Raw genomic sequence first — 22,142 nt, 5'->3', positions numbered from 1 at the left:
ATACCTTTTAGCCCAGTTCTGTCAGACAGGGATATATCAATACCTTTTAGCCCAGTTCCGTCAGACAGGGATATATCAATACATTTCAGGCCAGTTCTGTCAGACAGGGATATATCAATACCTTTTAGCCCAGTTCTGTCAGACAGGGATATATCAATACCTTTTAGCCCAGTTCTGTCAGACAGGGATATATCAATACCTTTCAGGCCAGTTCTGTCAGACAGGGATATATCAATACCTTTTACCGCTTTCTATCAAGTTCAGATTGATGTATGGGTTGAACCAGGGCAGAAAAACACATAACAGAAGAATGTAGTGGCGAGCCCCAGGAGTCGAGCATGCTACAGCAGGCCATGGGAGGAGGACAGGTACGGCTGTGAGTGGCCACTGGCCAGGGACAGGCAGGGAGGAACCCAGGGAGTACATTATACAGATAACTAAGCATTTAGACGTGCGCCGTCAGTAGGAGATTATTCTTAATCAATCGTGATCTGTTTATAGTTGTGATTTTGACAACGTTAGGGTTATTAAAGGAATGATGCAGTGTGTTGTACTCTACCCTGACAGACCATAGACGTATGGAGTACATCAGACAGGTCAAATACAGTGGGGCAAAAAAGTATTTAGTCAGCCACCAATTGTGCAAGTTCTCCGACTTAAAAAGATGAGAGAAGCCTGTAATTTTCATCATAGGTACACTTCAACTAAATCCAGAAAATCCAGAAAATCACATTGTAGGATTTTTTATGAATTTATTTGCAAATTATGGTGGAAAATAAGTCTTTGGTCAATAACAAAAGTTTGCCCCACTGCATGCAGTAGGTGATGAAGTGTAGCGGGGGGGGGGGGGTAACGGCAAATTAAGCAAAGTGCAGATTTGTCCCAATTCCATGTTGAACGGCATGGCTCCATCATCGGTGCAATGTGCTGTACCCTTTCAGTAAACAACAGCAGGTGATGAAACGTAGGGGGACTAGAGAGGGGAAAAGTAAAACTATAGATTGCTTGAGATGACGCATACATCTGTTACAACCTTTCATTTATTTATTTTTTCCTTTGCTGAAGAACATCCATGGTTCCATTCATGACCGCTTCACACAACAGAGGTGTTTGTTTAAGAGCTACCACTCTGCAAGCCTCTTTCCTTGGACTTTTATCAATAATCACTTCCTGCTTAACACAGTCTTAGTGTTGAAGAACCTCAGAGAATTTCACTCAAAGTAGGCTAACCCAGACTGGAATTCCTACTAACGAACTCAACCTGTTTCCTGACGTGGAGACTGGAGTCCTTATAACAAGCAGTTTGGGTTTTATGAGGATCAAATCTTGTCCTAGAAACCCATGTGTGTATAAATGTAAATCTCTTAACCCTCTTACAGACTGGACTGGGCTTGACCCCGTGGGAGCATTTGTCTGGTAAAACAATCTGTTATTTCTCAAGCTGTATGTATTTTAAAGATATGTTCTATATAAAACATGTTTAGAGAAAAGAGAGGGGAGAATGTTTGGTTTTGACGAAACGAAACATTGCATTTGGTTTCTCCCTTCCTCCCATTCCGCAGTTCCTTCCTTCAACTGTTACATGACGGATTGTCGTTGATACTTTGTAGCCACATGATTCTTTTGAAGTTCCGGGACGTTTCACAATGTTCTATAAGCAGCAGAGCTTCAGAACAACGTACAATATTTCCTGGTATGTTTCAGCAAGGAAACTCTATGCAGTACATGCATGTATGAACATTTTCAGTGTGAAGATTCAATAATATGCCTTTACCTTTCTTAAGGTATATTAAATGAAGAGCCAGTCTTGTTTAAGTTTAAAAGCAGGAAACTGCATTGCTATGGTTTTCTTTTGAAAAAGCCCAGACTCACAGCCATGTCTCAAATTATGACAAATAACTCTATTTTACAGATGTTTTATCCTATGAAAATGCTCAGTTGGCAGTCCACAATATAGCAGTCAAATCAACCACCATATTTTTATGGGCAAATGTATTTATTTTTAAATTCAGCCATTTTTTGATTGAAAACACATTGAAACATATTACATTGAAACATGATACATGATGTAGCTATAAATCATTGTGGGTTGTGCTGCAGAGACATAGCAGTATACCATTATAATGATATAATACAATATGTCTTGAGTTTAAAACTATAAACATCTGAATACTAATTGATGTCATAGCAACCAGGCCATGTAATAGCTAGCACATGACCTATCACAAAACAGACCTCCCTGTCTTGTGCTATACATTACAGAGTCAATGGAGATCTGTCTTCATCCGTCTCTACAGACACATAAACAGTACTGCATTTACATCCTGTCTCCTAGTTAGTCACACACGCTTGACACTGAAAGACTGATTGACATGTTGTGGAATCAGTTATTTGAGCTGCATGGGGGGGGGGTCTATGAGGCGAGGAGAGGTGGGCCTACAGTCCAGAAGACAATGGTATTGAATAGAAAGTGGAACCCAATAAGAGAGGAAACCAACAAATGCCATGTACTCTCAGTCTCAACCATGTTAACAAACACAATAGTTGGATTTAAAGTATATCCAAAGTTTGGTGGGAAAAATTAGATCTTTCAAAATATAAAGGAAATAGCACTACTATTGCAGATGAGGTTGTCGATAAGAAATGGAACATCATGAGAAAATGACACACATAAACACACACTGTTAATGCAATACGGACAGTAGGCACCTCCCTCACTCAGAGCTGTTATTGGAAGTACACAGGCTCTCAAAAAGTTTACCTGAGTATAGTTCTGCACGGTCCTCATTGGTTCCATTTGAGTGTAAAGAACAACAAGAACAGGCAAACCCAACACGTGTTCCCTCAGGATGGGTAAAATCAAGGGAGATGACCCAGAGAGACCTTTTCATCGTTAGAGAGTGGTGGCAACAACAATGTGTACCAAACACACAGCATCTCAGAGCCAGGGGAATGTCACGACAAATCAGAGAGCAGCATCTCAGAGCCAGGGGAATGCTAGGACCAATCAGAGAGCAGCATCTCAGAGTTAGGGCAATGCTAGGACCAATCAGAGAGCAGCATCTCAGAGCCAGGGCGATGCTAGGACCAATCAGAGAGCAGCATCTCAGAGTTAGGGCAATGCCAGGACAAATCAGAGAGCAGCATCTCAGAGCCAGGGCAATGCTAGGACCAATCGGAGAGCAGCATCTCAGAGCCAGGGCAATGCTAGGACCAATCAAAGAGCAGCATCTCAGAGCCAGGACCATTCACAAATGTATACATACTATGTCTCCTGGATTTGCATGTATTCTGTAACATCTACCGCTGAGTCCAGGTTGAACTCTGCCATGGCCAAAGCCTATGGGGAGATTAAGAGTTTTTGGATAAACGCCGAAACTAAGGTATGGGGTAAACACAGGCTGGGGGATCTTATACGTTTTGTTCTATGAGATATAATACTCTTCCTCTAATGTCACGTTTCGTGAATTTTTAAGCAAAAGAAGTTCAGAAAGGACATAAAATCTTCATAATTCATAGAGGTCATGTTAACTGAGCGATATTATCTTATAGAAGAAAAAAAAACGTCTAAGATTTCAGAAACCTGTGTTAATTAATAACCTCAGACGTAATTTTCTGAGTTTATCCCAAAACCACATTCTTTCTCCATTATTTTCTCCCATAGGAATGGCCAATGAACCGGAGGTAAAAAATGCTAACTCAATTCCGTTTTTTTAGACTGACAAGCTGGCGAGCTCTATGCCAAGGCCAACCCAAACCATTTCTGGAATTGGAAATGCCATTCGACCATGGAGAAGCGAGGAAAAATGTCTAATGGTCCGTCCACAGCTGTTAAAATGGTTAACATTGACTTCCTTTAAGTTTTATTCTTGGACCTCCTCACAGGTACTGATGCCAATGGAGCACTTCAGGCCCTGTGCTTCTGCTTACCAGCTAGATGAACCTAGGACGTCCTGTTTCACTGTTCTACAGACGTTGTGCCGAGAGTAAAATCATATTTTATGAGGTTGTAGTTTTGTTGTTGTATTGTTTGAATGTTCAAATAAAAGTTTTTTTGTTACGTGAATACAACAGGTGTTTTAAATGTGTGTGATTGTCCTTGTCTATCAGTGTATCAGTGTTTAGTGTGACTGTCCTTGTCTATCAGTGTATCAGTGTTTTGTGTGACTGTCCTTGTCTATCAGTGTATCAGTGTTTTGTGTGACTGTCCTTGTCTATCAGTGTATCAGTGTTTTGTGTGACTGTCCTTGTCTATCAGTGTATCAGTGTTTAGTGTGACTGTCCTTGTCTATCAGTGTATCAGTGTTTAGTGTGACTGTCCTTGTCTATCAGTGTATCAGTGTTTAGTGTGACTGTCCTTGTCTATCAGTGTATCAGTGTTTAGTGTGACTGTCCTTGTCTATCAGTGTATCAGTGTTTAGTGTGACTGTCCTTGTCTATCAGTGTATCAGTGTTTTGTGTGACTGTCCTTGTCTATCAGTGTATCAGTGTTTTGTGTGACTGTCCTTGTCTATCAGTGTATCAGTGTTTTGTGTGACTGTCCTTGTCTATCAGTGTATCAGTGTTTAGTGTGACTGTCCTTGTCTATCAGTGTATCAGTGTTTAGTGTGACTGTCCTTGTCTATCAGTGTATCAGTGTTTTGTGTGACTGTCCTTGTCTATCAGTGTATCAGTGTTTTGTGTGACTGTCCTTGTCTATCAGTGTATCAGTGTTTTGTGTGACTGTCCTTGTCTATCAGTGTATCAATGTTTAGTGTGACTGTCCTTGTCTATCAGTGTATCAGTGTTTAGTGTGACTGTCCTTGTCTATCAGTGTATCAGTGTTTAGTGTGACTGTCCTTGTCTATCAGTGTATCAGTGTTTAGTGTGACTGTCCTTGTCTATCAGTGTATCAGTGTTTAGTGTGACTGTCCTTGTCTATCAGTGTATCAGTGTTTTGTGTGACTGTCCTTGTCTATCAGTGTATCAGTGTTTTGTGTGACTGTCCTTGTCTATCAGTGTATCAGTGTTTTGTGTGACTGTCCTTGTCTATCAGTGTATCAGTGTTTAGTGTGACTGTCCTTGTCTATCAGTGTATCAGTGTTTAGTGTGACTGTCCTTGTCTATCAGTGTATCAGTGTTTTGTGTGACTGTCCTTGTCTATCAGTGTATCAGTGTTTTGTGTGACTGTCCTTGTCTATCAGTGTATCAGTGTTTTGTGTGACTGTCCTTGTCTATCAGTGTATCAATGTTTAGTGTGACTGTCCTTGTCTATCAGTGTATCAGTGTTTAGTGTGACTGTCCTTGTCTATCAGTGTATCAGTGTTTTGTGTGACTGTCCTTGTCTATCAGTGTATCAGTGTTTTGTGTGACTGTCCTTGTCTATCAGTGTATCAGTGTTTTGTGTGACTGTCCTTGTCTATCAGTGTATCAGTGTTTTGTGTGACTGTCCTTGTCTATCAGTGTATCAGTGTTTAGTGTGACTGTCCTTGTCTATCAGTGTATCAGTGTATCAGTGTTTAGTGTGACTGTCCTTGTCTATCAGTGTTTAGTGTGACTGTCCTTGTCTATCAGTGTATCAGTGTTTAGTGTGACTGTCCTTGTCTACCAGTGTATCAGTGTTTAGTGTGACTGTCCTTGTCTATCAGTGTTTAGTGTGACTGTCCTTGTCTATCAGTGTTTAGTGTGACTGTCCTTGTCTATCAGTGTATCAGTGTTTAGTGTGACTGTCCTTGTCTATCAGTGTATCAGTGTTTAGTGTAACTGTCCTTGTCTATCAGTGTATCAGTGCTTCGTGTGACTGTCCTTGTCTATCAGTGTATCCGTGTTTTGTGTGACTGTCCTTGTCTATCAGTGTATCAGTGTTTAGTGTGACTGTCCTTGTCTATCAGTATATCAGTGTTTAGTGTGACTGTCCTTGTCTATCAGTGTATCAGTGTTTAGTGTGACTGTCCTTGTCTATCAGTGTATCAGTGTTTAGTGTGACTGTCCTTGTCTATCAGTGTATCAGTGTTTAGTGTGACTGTCCTTGTCTATCAGTGTTTTGTGTGACTGTCCTTGTCTATCAGTGTATCAGTGTTTAGTGTGACTGTCCTTGTCTATCAGTGTATCAGTGTTTAGTGTGACTGTCCTTGTCTATCAGAGTATCAGTGTTTTGTGTGACTGTCCTTGTCTATCAGTGTATCAGTGTTTTGTGTGACTGTCCTTGTCTATCAGTGTATCCGTGTTTAGTGTGACTGTCCTTGTCTATCAGTGTATCAGTGTTTAGTGTGACTGTCCTTGTCTATCAGTGTATCAGTGTTTAGTGTGACTGTCCTTGTCTATCAGTGTTTTGTGTGACTGTCCTTGTCTATCAGTGTATCAGTGTTTAGTGTGACTGTCCTTGTCTATCAGTGTATCAGTGTTTAGTGTGACTGTCCTTGTCTATCAGTGTATCAGTGTTTTGTGTGACTGTCCTTGTCTATCAGTGTATCAGTGTTTTGTGTGACTGTCCTTGTCTATCAGTGTATCAGTGTTTTGTGTGACTGTCCTTGTCTATCAGTGTATCAGTGTTTTGTGTGACTGTCCTTGTCTATCAGTGTATCAGTGTTTTGTGTGACTGTCCTTGTCTATCATTGTATCAGTGTTTTGTTACTTTGTGGAACCCAGGAAGAGTAGCTGCTGCTTCTACAAAAGCTACTGGGGATCCAAATAAACAAATAAATGTTTTGGTTCAATACTGACTTGGCTCCCTGCAGGTAGCCTAGAGGTTAAGATCATTGGGCCAATGACTAAAAGGTTGCTGTTTTGAATCCCCGAGCTGACCTAGGTGAAAAATATGTTAACCTGCCCTTTCCAGCATGTCGCTCTGGATAAGAGCATCTGATAAAAATGTCAAGGTCACATGGTAGATGACTATTGTATCAACACATGTATGTAGCTACGTACCAAATTAAACCAAGGCCTGCTATTCATTTGTACCATAGAGACTATTTGCATTGACTCTCCACACACCCAGCCCTTTACATACAAACATAAACACACACAATCAACGTTGCAGTACTCAGATGTGGCATGCCCATAGTGAGCACAGGGGCACATGACCTCTCAGATTTGTCCTGTTTTAAAATAAAGAAATCCTGTTTTCAAATAAAGAAATCCTGATTTCAAATAAAGAAATCCTGATTTACATTTTGTAATGAAACTTTGTGTTGTTGCTCCTCTGTAATACTACTAGCCACCTAGCAGTTTTATGAAGTTGTCTTTAGTTAGCCCAGATCCGTTCCCAATCTCCCAACGTGATAGCTAGCAAGAAGCCTTTCCAGGCTTTCAATGAAGATTTGAGTAGCAACTTGTCGAACTATCGTAACTGGCATGCCTGCTGGCTAGGTTGGTAGACTTTAGAAAAGAAAGACATAACTAAATGTACTGAATAAGACTCACATTCCTTTCAATCTTTTACCCGGGATTTTAGCAGAGACGCAGAGAACATGTTTAGATTCTTTATAAAAAAGAGTCATCAATCAGGAGGATACAGACAGCTCAAGAACGTATGCTTAGATATGCAGAAAAATTGACATCTTTTTTTTTTTTACACAGAATTAAGTGTAATGATTATGGCTCTAGATTGAAGGAAAATTGCGTTTCAGGTGTTTGAAGAATGCACAATTCTCAAACTTACCACCCTACAATCATCCTCATGTACTTTATACCCCTTCAGATTTTGGGGTGCATGATGCCCAGAGGGGTTAAATGCTAAATACATTTGGGTTGAATGCATTCAGTTGTGCACCTGACTAGGTATCCCCCTGTCCTTTCCCCTTCCCTGGCTGTACTATTTATTCAGTATTTAAATGTCTGTTTATTCAAGTGGGTAAATTGCAACGATTGAGATCCATTTCCACCATTTGACTTTGTGTTTCTCCTCTGTCCCGAAAGAGTCCGTCTGTGTTCTATTTAGACCTATAATGTCCTGGTTAAGGTTCCGGGTCAGGTACAACAGCTGAACATACCAAACCAAAGGGTTGGGCTCATTTCTGAGGCTTTCTGGGTCTAAAATCTAAAACATATTTCTTTATTTATTCATTTCAAATTGAATGTAACTATGTTAAGTGGCCACTAGCGCACACACAATGTTTATAATATGACTATTTCCCCCCAAAATAAAATAACATGCCACTAAAATAAAAATACATATTTTACTTATGGGTCTCTGTTTAGTTCTAGGAACCAAGCTGTGGACCAGTATGGTTGTTATTGTAGTTTTTCATAACTGGGGGGTTTATTCAGTAAATATTATCCTAGCAAGGCAATCTTATTATAATGGACCTGTAATGACACCGATTTACCTGGCACCAGAAGTCAATAAGTAAAACAGGGTAGAAATTCAATATTCATTACCAGATAACAAAAATAAAATAAAAACATTCCGTCTTAACCGCAGCGCGCATGCTGGAGGTGGTTTGACTAAACCTGCACAAGCCTGCCAAGTATCTACCTATCTCTGTGTAAACTATTGTAGTGCTTACAATGTACCATTCATAAGCTTTGCTTTGTAAAATCATCTCCCTCATGTTGCCCTGTTGAGCCCTTCAAGGGGAGTTCCCACTTTCACTATCTCCTATTACAGACAGTCACTCATGGGAGACAGCAACTTGGCCTGTAACTTATCATGCTTCATATAATTGTCATGCTTGACAGTATTATCTATCAATACTGCACTGTCACCATCTGCGATCCCAACAGGTGTCTACTGACAATACAACATCCCTACTGTATAGGGAATAAAGTGCTATTTGGGATATAGCCTAGGAGTGGGGCTGCACTGTTGTTCACACAGTTGATGAGTGGATGGTTTGAGTTGTTCATTGTGAAGACCTGTTAAAGAATAAAGACTCAATAAACAGGACCTATGTACTATGCGGTGTCAGAGGAAAGCCCCAAAAATTGTCTGAGACTCCAATCGCCTAAGTCATAGACAGTTTTTTCTGCTACCACACGGCAAGTGGTACCGGAGCACCAAGTCTAGGACCAAAAGGCTCCTTAACAGGTTCTACCCCCCCCAGCCATAAGACTGATGAACAATTAATCAAATGGCCACTGGACTATTTACATTGGGCCTTTTGGGGGCCCTCTTGACGGTGGAGAGAAAAATGTATGTCTTAAAGTACATTTCCTGGAATTCTGCACATTTTACCATGGGGCGTAGACACAATTTGCAGTTTTAAAGCAAGTTTTCTGAAGTTCTACACATTTTACCATGGGCCGGAGATAACATTTAGCAATTTCTTTACAAATGACATGGAATTCTACCCATTTTGCCATGGGGCAGAGAGAAAGATTGGCAGTTTTAAAGCTAATTTCCGGAACTTTTATACATTTTGACATGGGGCCATGACTGTATGTATGGGGGGCCCTCTGGAGGCCGGTATTCGGCCATCATTTCTACAAGTTTAGATAACTGACTAGACTAACTTACCAATCTAAACCTTTTTAGCTGACATGGCTAATCGAGTGACTGTCAGTGACTGGCATCACAAGAGAAACACTGCTGATACACAACCCAATGTCGAACTTGCACCTTGTGTATTTCACTATTCATATTGTCTTTATTTACATTTATTTTCTTCATCTTCAACACAAAACAACCAACACATTAAACAAAACAAAAAAACATAAATAAAATATACAAATACATAAGGATTATTTTTCGTGATAAATGATATGTTATTTCATGGCCATGATATTGTTTTATGTGCCATTAAGGAAACACAAGAATAGTTCCGACATCTTTTCGGGGTCTGTATTATTTTCTACTATTCTAACTCTCAAAAGTAATTTGAGACCTAGAGGCCAGGTGCCCTAAGCGACCGCTTATGTCGCGTTATGCCTGAAGCCGTCCGTATACCGACACAACACAAACACACGCATGCACACATATACGTACATACATACACACACACACACACACACACACACACACACACACACACACACACACACACACACACACACACACACACACACACACACACACACATACACACAAACTGTTACACTCCTTATATGCTGCTGCTACTCTGTTCTTTATTTTACTCTTAATACAATCGATTCTGATGCCTAGTTACTTTACCCTGCCTTCATGTACAGTACATATCTACCTCAAATACCTAATATCCCTGGTACTCTCTGTATATAGCTATTATCCCTGCACATTGATCTGATACTCCGTGTATATAGCTATTACCCCTGCACATTGATGTGGTACTCCCTGTATATAGCTATTACCCCTGCACATTGATGTGGTACTCCCTGTATATAGCTATTACCCCTGCACATTGATGTGGTACTCCCTGTATATAGCTATTACCCCTGCACATTGATGTGGTACTCCCTGTATATAGCTATTACCCCTGCACATTGATGTGGTACTCCCTGTATATAGCTATTACCCTGCACATTGATCTGGTACTCCCTGTATATAGCTATTACCCCTGCACATTGATCTGGTACTGGTACTCTCTGTATATATCTATTACCCTGCACATTGATCTGGTACTCCGTGTATATAGCTATTACCCCTGCACATTGATGTGGTACTCCCTGTATATAGCTATTACCCCTGCACATTGATGTGGTACTCCCTGTATATAGCTATTACCCCTGCACATTGATGTGGTACTCCCTGTATATAGCTATTACCCTGCACATTGATCTGGTACTCCCTGTATATAGCTATTACCCCTGCACATTGATGTGGTACTCCCTGTATATAGCTATTACCCCTGCACATTGATCTGGTACTGGTACTCTCTGTATATATCTATTACCCCTGCACATTGATCTGGTACTGGTACTCCCTGTATATATCTATTACCCTGCACATTGATCTGGTACTCCGTGTATATAGCTATTACCCCTGCACATTGATCTGGTACTGGTACTCTCTGTATATATCTATTACCCTGCACATTGATCTGGTACTCCGTGTATATAGCTATTACCCCTGCACATTGATCTGGTACTCTCTGTATATATCTATTACCCTGCACATTGATCTGGTACTCTCTGTATATAGCTATTACCCCTGCACATTGATCTGGTACTGGTACTCCCTGTATATAGCTATTACCCTGCACATTGATCTGGTACTCTCTGTATATATCTATTACCCTGCACATTGATCTGGTACTCTCTGTATATAGCTATTACCCCTTCACATTGATCTGGTACTGGTACTCCCTGTATATAGCTATTACCCCTGCACATTGATCTGGTACTGGTACTCTCTGTATATAGCTATTACCCTGCACATTGATCTGGTACTCTCTGTATATATAGCTATTACCCCTGCACATTGATCTGCTTCATTCTTCTGTATTTTATTCCTCTTGAGTTGCTATTTTTCTTTAACTGTAAGGGCTCGTAAGCAAGCATTTCATTTGATTTATGAAGTAACATCATGTGCAAATGCCCATATATCTAACACTGGATGGCGGGCTAGGACAGACAAAAAATGAGACGTGGTAGTTCTCCGTTTAACCTCTAGGCGCCGCTAAAATGTCACTCTTTCCATTGCGATATCAATCCCACGATCCTTGCAGAGTAATACAGACGCTGTGTTCATTTGAACGGTTCTCTGAACAGCCAAAACATCTCTTGCAAGTTTATACTCTACAGTTGTCTTCTTACTGCTTATACGTGGACATAGTTAGTTAAGCTACATTTCTGAGGAGAGTTAAGACATTTCGCAAAATGTAACGGTTGGTAAAATTGCTGTAATTACTGAATTAGTTGCTAAATCAACTTTGTTGTAGCCCATATTATTACTGAAAACTAACATAGCTAAACGTTAGCTGCCTGCCCAGTCACCCCCCCTTTGCTAAGCTAGCTAATTTTTTTATTAGCTATAGCAGGCTAAGTTATTGGTAGTGAAAATCTTAACTAGCTAGTTAGGCAACTTTAGTTACTTGTATAAAGTAAGCTGACTCGGTTGTTTTTCGTTTTGAGCTCTGCAACTCTGTTAGCCTGACCCAAAGGTAAACGCTTTACGGGGCAAGCCAGCTAACGCTAGGCCGCTGTCACGGGGCTCATTACATCGTTTGTCATTTAGTTTCTCTGCTATTTAATTTAGTTCCCCTTCTATTTAACTGTTTTTACACTAGTTAACGGACGATGCCGTTTATTGACAGTCCAATGAGATTAGTATTTTGACAGTTAACTATCCAAACAGACTCGTCGTTAGCTCGTTTCACTCATCTGGAGTCCAGCTAATCTGACTGAGTTCGTAGCTCTAGAAAGCGAGATAAAGTACTAACTAGCTAGTTGGGTAGGATCACACTGCCGCGTACTGTGGGCTGGCAAGGTTAACTAGTAACTAACTCTAGTTAACAAATGTGTACTTTAACTAGCTAGTTAGGTAGCTAGCTAAGATCATGTGACAATGTTTGCTGCTTTTTAACTTAGCGAGCTAGTTGGTTTGCTTCTATTAGTAGTAGTTAGATAAGTAGATTGTCTGGCCAGCATAGCCAACGCCTCGTTGTTGTTGTTAACGCTAGTTAGCGTATTGTTGTCAGACACTTGTTTACAATGCTAGCTAGCTAGCTAGCTAAACCTGTTGCAGGCACAACAACAGCAGGATGTAATCCTCAATTTGAATGTAGACCAACTTGTTCCTCTGTAATTAGTTGAAACATAGTGGAGTCATAAGAGCTAGTAGTAGCACTGACCGTCATCACATAAACACAGCTTGTTTTATAAAGAGGTGTGTGTGACCGGGTCATGAACTCCTACAATAACAAGTACTAGTAACCGACTTTCATTGTCATAGCAACTCCTGCTTTGTGCATCATCTTTAACGAGGTTGTTTCAGAAAGTGACGTGACAGTTCAGACAACTTTGGGTTAAGGAGGTTGCCTTGATAATTTGTCGTGTGTGTGTGTGTGCTAAATGCATGCCGTTTACAGTGTTGACTAAGTTTGTTTTTCTTTGCCCCCCCCCCCCCCCAATAGTGACTTACTATGGCCTCTGGAAGTCATTATGGGCAAGGCAGAGAATTCCGCCAGCTCAACCAGGGCAAACCTCGTGGATTTCTCCATCACATCAGCAACCACTATGCAGCTGACAAGAACATGAAGGAGGTGAGGGGGATCTCAAGGGGGGGGGGGTGTTTAACTCGGTACCCAATTGCATCCCGATTGTGTGCACTTGCACAATCCCTGTCTTTTAAATAAAAACATTAGATTGATGTAAGCATTGACGAGAAGGCGTTTTCACTAGTGTTAAATCTAATGCACACAAGAAACGCAATTTTATAGTGATTGTTATGACTATGAACCAAGAAGTGTCTACTAACCTAAGTGAAACATTTTAAAGCAAACTGTAGGAGGTTTTTTTTTTATCTCCTATCCTTTTGTTTTAGGTGTATTTTTTAAATAAGGAAGAAATAGATAAAGACTGGTGAGTTTTTCAGGTCTAAGTGGATCCAATGCACAAGCTGCATTTCTTAGCACTGCAGTCACAGCTGCTCAGTCACTGGGAAAAATCAGACATGGAAACACCTTTCTGACTTTTCCCAAACATTTTTCCAAACACTGCCAGTGTCTGGTCTACTTACTCAACCAGTGTAGGTATCAATATAGCATCCTTACATTTTTTTTCACCTGGACTCTTCCTTCCCCCCACTAGATTTCCAGTGAGTCGTTGTGCACGCATCAAAGCCAAACGAGTGTCTGTGTGCAACAAGAGGAAGTTGTCGTCGCGTCACAGTGTGGCGGTGAGCTCAGGCGTACGCCGCAGAGTGCCCCCCGCAGGTCGGGCTGTCTGTGACATGGCCAACAAGGAGAATGAACTGACCTGCCCAGAGAAAGTGCAGGCCATACACTACAATGACAACTGCATGTTCCCTGTGAACTCTGCTGCAGAAGCTGGCTCCAAGATGACAGGGCCGGGAAACAAGTACGGTGATTACTTCACTGAGGTGAGAGACTACCAGCCGGCCCCAATTCACTCCCTACCACATCCCATAGGCCCCCGATCCTTTGATGTTTGCAGACCTATTGGGACGGACTACTACTTCACCTCATACTGTCCATTCCCACCATCTAACCCTTGCCCCTACGCTTTAGAGACTTGTGTAGATCTGAGAGGGTTGGAATTGTCACCATATTCCCCCATACCTTTCCAATCCTTGCACAAGGGATAGATTTGTAGACTCTGTTTATTGGGAAGAAAAGTGTCTCTTGCATTGTTTTCCTTGGATCGTTGAGTGTTGAAGTGGATTTTATTGACATGTTCTGTATCGGCCCCTCCCTATGGGTCTCTTTCCTGACCAGCTATCGAAGGACCATGATGCAATGACCCATGTGCTTTTTGGAAGAAATCTCAGATTAAATGTAGCTCTGACACTATGGCGAAGAAACGCCTGCGAACTAGTGGCATACTTGATCAGGTAGGAACACTGACTTTTGATACATTTTCATGTATGAAGGATTTTTTTATTTATTTTTATTAACGATTAATCAACACGTTAAATGTCCAATTAACACTGTCTGTCTTTGTCCCATAGAATTGAAGACACAGGAGTTCTTCTTGACTGCCTACCAGTTATAACCAAAAGGTGAGTGTCCCAGTTGATTTAAACATTATCATGTACGGCTGTGACGAGTCAACTTGTGACACTCTCTTGTTTTGCTCCCTGTAGCCTTCAAGACGAAACTCCGTGCATATCACTGGGCTGCTGTGTAGACCTCCTGCCACAAGTCAAATCAATCCTCACCAGTCAATATGAAGAGTAAGATCAGCTGTGGAACTGAACAACTGCTGCTGTGTCCACCTGCTGAAACCTGAATTCTGCTGTTTTTTCTGTTTTGTTCCTTCTCCAGACACTTGATTGTGGTTTTACACTGGGTTCAGTCCGTCGTTAAGAAATGGTGGCCAGAACTCTCCACAAACGGCAAGAGCCTGCTAGACAGCTGCTCAGAGGACAGGTATTTATGTGTTTGTCACTCTCCTGTCTGCGATGTAATAGCTACAGTACAGCTGCTGTTCTGAGGAGATTAGCCTCTTGCTTCGTGTTGTCTGTTTGTTTTGCGGGAAAGTTTTCCCAACTGGTTGCCCTGGTAACTTCATATCGGTTATTCTACCTTTAATATTAGAAGTGTAATTGGTTATGCTTAAACAGTGCCTATTGTAACTATTCACCCCCTTGCATTTCTTAACTTTTTAAGAAAGTTGCGCTGAGGATCAGCGTGGCAGATGTGTTGTTGACTACCCTTACCAATTCCAGGATCCAGTTACAGGGGGAGGTGTTTAGTCCCAGGCGCCTTCGCTTACTGTTGAGCCAATTTTCAAGTCTTGCCATAGATTTTCAAGCAGATTTTAGTCAAACCTGTAACGTGGCAACTCTTCTTAGTAAGCAACACCAGTGTAGATTTGGCTTTGTGTTGTAGGTTATTGTCCTCTAGGATTTTGCCTTTGCTTAGCACCTTCACATTTCTTTTTATCCTTAAAAACTTCCCGGTCTTTGCCGATGTCAAGCATACCCGTAGCGTGATGCAGCCTCCACCATGCTTGAATTATAAGGAGACGGTTACTCAGTGATGTGTTGGATTTGCTCCAAACATAAGGCTTTGCATTTAGGCCAAAAAAATGTGTTCCTTTGCTGCATTTTTGTTGTTGTTGCAGTGTTCCTTTAGTGCCTTGTTGCATACAAGAAGCATGCTTTGGAATGTTTGTACTCTTCTTTTCACTTTAGATAAATATTATGGATTTACTACAATGTTGTTTATCCATCCTCAGTTTTCTCCCATCACAGCCATTGAACTATGTAGCTGTTTTTAAAATCACTGATGGCCTCATGGTGACATCCCTGAGCAGTTTCCTTCCTGTCCTGCAGCTCAGTTCAGAAGGTCTACTGTATCTTTTGATGTCTGGCTAGTTTAATACACCCATCTACCAATCCCTGCCCTTCTTTGAGGCTTTCCAAAAAAGCTCCCTGTTCTTTGTAATTTAATCTGTGTTTGAAATTCAGTGCTTGAAATTCAATAATTGACTGAGGGTAGGTAGGTAGGTAGGTAGGACAGAGGAAGGGGTAGTCATTTAAAAATCATGTCAACCCCTATCATTTAAGTCCCTAGAACTTATGTTACTTGTTAAGTCACAGGCTTACCTAAACAAAGGGGGTGAATACTTATGCAACAACTATATTTTAGTTATATATTTTCACATTCAATAATAAAAATAAAAATATCTCTTTACACTGACATGCTCTATTTTGTGTAGTTGGATGCCTGAAAGGGGGTGGGAACATTTTAATACCCCCTGTTTCGTCTGTTTGCAGGAACCTCCAGGTCATGAAGCAGCAGCTGAAGGAGTTCTGGGTGGAGGGACCCCAGTTAAGTTTAGTTCCAGGAACTACAGGAGAGATGGCAAAGGTAAGGTGGCATTGCTACACTTAATGATATATATATATATATATATATATTATAATTAGTTGAACATTGCACCTGCAAAGTCAAACTTCTCACCTCCATTGTTAATTTCAGGCGATGGAGTCTAGATGGACTTCTCTCACTTGTCTCTTCTCTCAATTCTGTCTCTCACCAGGCCATTGGGTCTTACTTATCACAACTCCATTGACCAATCAATGTAGCACTGAGGAAGTGACCACTACTGCCGGATATAGCTGTTTGAACATGACCTGGAGACTAAAGACAAGACCATGGTCCACACATACAGGAGCCCTGTTCTATTCTATGTGGATTGATGAACTGAGCAATTCAGACTGAGCAATTCCCACAGTCAATCACAACTAGAGAGACACTTACAATGGAGGAAGGAACCTTTTTTCTCTCTGAAAAACCCCCAGGAATGACTGCTTCACATTGAAGTAGATTGGTGTCTTGCGAAGTGGCAATACTTCAATCGACCTCCCTGAGACTGGGTCGAAAAGGCACCCTATTTCCTCTATAGTACACTACTTTTGAACGGAATAGGACGCCATTTTGGATGCACACTGACACTGGTTCTGGGCTGCTCTGTGAAGTGCCAAGCTCTGTTGCACCACCACAGCACTCTTCACCACGGTGTGCAAACCTGCACGAATCATGGATATAACTTAATGAATTCCCCTTCCTGGTTTCAGTTCTTATTTCTTCCCTCATGTCCCGAATCAAGAACTTGAAACTACTGCAGTCTTAAGTTATGAGAGCTTTTCCTGTCGTAGTTTTTTTTCTTGTTCATGAATGTTTGACTGTAAGTGTAAATACAGTGACTATTAAAATAATCTTTAAAATAAATTAGCAAAAATCTGTCTTGAATTAATTATTTCTCAAAACATAGTGGCCACTTAAACTTGATATTATTCTGTTATGCCCATGGTGATATGAGACGGTATTTGACAAAAAATGCAATATTTTCTGAGAACAGCTATTGCTTGGAAAAGAAAGACTCACTGCACTTGTTTTATAACATTTAGCTTCTGTTTGTGGAAAGATCTAAATGAGGAAAGCTGTCCATCTGAATCTTGCCAGTGGTGTGAAGTACTTGAAAAGTATTTGAAAGTACTACTTATTTTTTGGGATATCTTTACTTTTATATTTTCAACAACCTTTACTTTTTCTTGACTACATTCCTAAAGAAAATAATGTACTTTTTACTCTATGTTTTCCCTGACACCCAAAAGTACTTGTTATATTTTGAATGCTTAGCAGGACAGAAATGGTCTAGTACACGCACTTAAAGAGGAAAATCCCTGGTCATCCCTACTGCATCTGATCTGGTGGACTGAAACACATGCTTTGTTTGTAAATTATGTCTGAGTGTTGGGAGTGTGCCCCTGGCTATCCGTAAATTTAAAAAAACAAGACAAGCGTGTCGTCTGATTTGCTTAATATAAGGAATTATAAATTATTTATACTTTTGATACTTAAGTATATTTGAGCAATTACATTTTACTTTTGATAAGTATATTTAAAACCAAATACTTTTAGACTTTTACTCAAGTATTATTTTACTGGGTGACTTTTACTGGATTCATTTTCAATTACGGTGTCTTTACTTTTACTCAAGTATGACAATTGGGTACTTTTTTCACCACTGAATCTTGCTATACTCTGTGTCACTGTGCCCAAAACGTTTGTACTTGGAAGAAAGGCAGTAACGTTTGTCATTAAACTACATAGGATAATGGAACAATGAACAATGGCTTTGAAATGGAGGAAAAATAAACTAGCTCGTAAATGCCCATTATCATTTGTTTACTTTCGTTCCACACATGAACTGTTTTTACTATCGACAGATCTCAGTTTACACACCGGAGTATGTTTACACTGGGAACGTGCGAATTGTCTTGGGTGTCAATAAAGTTTTTTTTTTGTTTTAAGTGTAAGTGACGTCAGCATGTCCCCAAAGCAGAGGCAACACAGACAGCAGTTGCAAAAACATTCACCTGTTCATCAGATACATGATTTCAGCGAATCTATTATAGTTATTTACGAATAGGAAACGTACCGTTATTGAACTACTGCAAGCAAACATGTGGCTGCATGTTAGGCTATCAGAAGTATGCCTTTTTCTACAGGCTATGTTTATTTTAGCGTGCTGTTTCAGTGATATGGAATCGGGGCCTATCGCGACGAGTGGCTCTGTTCAACCAAACGGAGATCGTTTCAAAATCGAGGGTCGGGCAATCGTACCAGGGGTGAAAACTCAAGACTGGATTTCTTCAGCCCGAGTCACGGTAGAGGGAGAAGAGTATATAGGCTTCTTGAGGTAATACTTTAGCATTGGACGACGAAAAACAGCTAGTAGTTACAGCGGTAGGATTGTTGTGCTATAAGGGCTAATGCTAACCGGGGCCCTGTTCTCACGCTAGTGGCTATCCCTCGTTTGCTGCTAGGCTATTTTTTAGTTGACAGCTAGCTAACCTTATCGGTGTTATCATCGCAGTCTGTGGTTTAAACCAATGACTGGTGATTGAGATGGAAAGCTAATTGAGACACTGCTTAGTGTCCAGCGTTTCCATTTTGGGTAACGTAGTTAGCTGGTTAACTAATTATTCAGAATAGCGGACATGCATAAAGAGAGCGGCCTCCATCTTTCAAATGCCTCATTTTGTTAAGTTCGCTGTATTATACAGTGTTCGCCTTTGAATTCCTCCATTATGACTTTATGCACCTTGGCCATTGACAGAGGCTCTACACCATTTGTTGTTCTGTTATCCTCCCCCACTTTGATAAATCTCACACTCTGACCAAGGGCCCGAACACCTGTTATGAACCGATTTAGCTCATTATAATACTAGATCAAACTGAGCTTGGCTACTGTATGATGTTTATTGATGCCTTTGAAACCCCCGACTTGCTCTGTCTCTCTGCAGAACTGATGGAAGTTTTGTCGTTAATGATGTTCCTTCGGGATCCTACGTTGTGGAAGTGATCTCACCTGGATACAAATTTGAAGCAGTCCGTGTGGACATCACGTCTAAGGGGAAAATGAGGTACAGTTAGGGCTGTGACAGTCCTCAAAGTTTCTCAGCCAGTAACTGTCATGCAAATAACTGCTGGTCTCTGGTAATTGACCGTTAATCAACATGAACAAGTTTAGCATAGCCTAAAAAGTCACGGATTTTGACCTTTTTAGAACTACATTTTTAAAGGTCTAATACAACCATTTAATATAGCCTGCACATCACAATACATCCATTATTTATTTTTAGGCAGGTCTAAAGAATCGATATGATATGAAGAAAATGTAGCTTATTTCAGAAGGACAGAATAGCATATGCCAAGACGTCCTTATGTCAGGCCCTGATCTGGCTATGCCATACAGTATGGCTGTGGGCTACTATAGTTAATTTAGCAGACAAGATTTGCTTATATACTGAACCAAAATATAAAGGTAACATGCAACAATTTCAAAGATTTTACTGAGTTACAGTTCATATAAGGAAATCAGTCAATTGAATTAAATACATTAGGCTCTGATCTATGGATTTCACACGACTGGGAATACAGATACGCATCTTTTGGTCACAGAAACCTTTTTATTAATGTAGGGGCATGGATCAGAAAACCAGTCAGTATCCGGCGTGACCACCATTTGCCTTAAGCAGCGTGACACATCTCCTTTGCATGAAGTTGATCAGTCTGTTGGTTGTTGGCTGTGGAATGTTGATCCACTCCTTCAATGACAGAGAAGTTACTGGATATTGGCAGGATCTGGAACACTGTTGTAGACATCGATCCAGAGTGTTCCAAACATGCTCAATGGGCGACATGTCTGGTGAGTTTGCAGGCCATGGAATAACTGGGACATTTTCAGCTTCCAGAAATTGTGTACAGACCCCTTGTGACATGGGGCCGTGCATTATCATGCTGAAACATGAGGTGATGGCAGCAGATGAATGGCACGACATTGGGCTTCAGGATCTCGTCATGGTATCGCTGTGCATTCAAATGGCCATCGATAAAATGCAATTGTGTTTGTTGTCCGTAGCTTATGCCTGCCCATACCATAACCCCACCGCCACCATTTAAATATATATTTTTTTATTATTATTTTTTATTTCACCTTTATTTAACCAGGTAGGCTAGTTGAGAACACCTTTATTTAACCAGGTAGGCTAGTTGAGAACACCTTTATTTAACCAGGTAGGCTAGTTGAGAACACCTTTATTTAACCAGGTAGGCTAGTTGAGAACACCTTTATTTAACCAGGTAGGCTAGTTGAGAACACCTTTATTTAACCAGGTAGGCTAGTTGAGAACACCTTTATTTAACCAGGTAGGCTAGTTGAGAACAAGTTCACATTTGCAACTGCGACCTGGCCAAGATAAAGCATAGCAATTTGACACATACAACAACACAGAGTTACACATGGAATAAACAAAACATACAGTCAATAATACAGTAGACCAAAAGAAAACAAAAAGTCTATGTACAGTGAGTGCAAATGAGGTAAGATAAGGGAGTTACGGCAATAAATAGGCCATGGTGGCGAAGTAACCAGTGAGCTGAGACAAGGCGGGGCTTTACCTAGCAGAGACTTGTAGATAACCTGTAGCCAGTGGGTTTGGGCACTCTGTTGTCAATGCTGACATCAGCAAACCTCTCTCCCACACAACTACATCACACTATCTGCCCAGTACAGTTGAAACCGGGATTCATCCGTGAACAGCACATTTCTCCAGAGCGCCAGTGGTCATTGAAGGTGAGCATTTTCCCACTGAAGTCGGTTACGTCGCCGAACTGCAGACAGGTCAAGACCCGGGCTAAATGGTGCATGCATGAATTGAAAAAGTTGCAAAAAAATGCATGCGCTGTTTCTTGCTTTGGACTGCACACGCTGGGCATCATTCACACGTGATGCTATTCTCACCCATCAGACTATTCTCAATTTGGTAGATGTTTAGTGCAGGGTGTTGGTCAACCGAAAGTCGTCTGTTCTTTCGACCAATCGATTGATCAACATTTTTAAGGGTGTATTCCATATAGAGATACACCCTATGTATTTTAATAAAGTCCACTGTTTGCATTGAGCTTGTCTGACACTTAAAGCTTATAGTTTGATGAAATAAGACCAATGCCTCAAGAGGGCGCCAGAGATGTAGATAACCAGAAGGGGGAAAAAAAACATATCCTGACCCAGCTATTTACCTCCCGCTCCTGCTGCCTTACTTTCCTGAAGTTGCCGGTAATAGGTTAAATGAGCAGTCGGCAACCTTTCTCATGTGGAATGGCAATTTATCTTACCATTTCTACCGATCTGCATGCCAGTTATGGTTTTCATATGCACATTTTTGTGAATGTTTATAATTTCTTCATATCTCCAAAATCCGTGTCATGTGGTTAAACAGCTTTCTGTCCAAATCTAAATTAAATAGATACAAACCTAAGAAGTAACTTATATTGCCAATTATGTATAAATAGGCTACATAAAGCCAACAAATAAAAACATTGCAACCTGCAGGTAGAAAATATCCCGATTTTAAAATAATTAAAATAAAATAAACATCCTGTAAATCACGTTGGCTTTTGAAACATTGTATCAACTTTTAACTTGAGTTCCTCCTGACTCTTGTTCTAGCAGAGTTTCCCGCGCCAGTGAGTTTGGGACAGACAGCTGTAGGCTATTTGCTCAAGGTATAAGAAGCAGTGCTTGACTTGGGCAGGACCTCACCAGAG

At 40.8% G+C, this 22,142-nt stretch overlaps 2 protein-coding genes across 2 annotated transcripts in view; both read left to right on the top strand.

Moving 5' to 3' along the window:
* Positions 1–338: 338 nt before the first annotated feature.
* LOC110522587 (katanin regulatory subunit B like 1) lies at positions 339–17,265 on the top strand. Its single transcript, XM_090230790.1, has 8 exons — positions 339–376; positions 13,645–13,936; positions 14,292–14,407; positions 14,525–14,575; positions 14,660–14,749; positions 14,841–14,945; positions 16,298–16,391; positions 16,564–17,265. The coding sequence occupies exons 1-8, from the start codon at positions 339–341 to the stop codon at positions 16,594–16,596; spliced, it is 819 nt and encodes a 272-aa protein (XP_090086916.1). The 3' UTR covers positions 16,597–17,265.
* A 1,058-nt stretch (positions 17,266–18,323) lies between these two features.
* The window catches only part of emc7b (ER membrane protein complex subunit 7b), a 7,662-nt gene continuing 3,843 nt past the window's right edge, over positions 18,324–22,142 (top strand). The window contains exons 1-2 of the mRNA XM_021601038.3: positions 18,324–18,729; positions 19,337–19,456. Coding sequence (XP_021456713.1) covers positions 18,494–18,729; positions 19,337–19,456 — 356 coding nt within the window. The 5' untranslated portion in view covers positions 18,324–18,493. The remainder of the gene's footprint in view (positions 18,730–19,336; positions 19,457–22,142) is intronic.

The sequence above is a fragment of the Oncorhynchus mykiss genome, chromosome 4, assembly GCF_057628025.1.
Source record: "Oncorhynchus mykiss isolate SJ-2025 chromosome 4, ASM5762802v1, whole genome shotgun sequence".
Classification (NCBI taxonomy): Eukaryota; Metazoa; Chordata; class Actinopteri; order Salmoniformes; family Salmonidae; genus Oncorhynchus; species Oncorhynchus mykiss.
The sequence above is the reverse complement of the archived record's forward strand: the minus strand, read 5'-3'. Positions and strand labels throughout refer to the sequence as shown.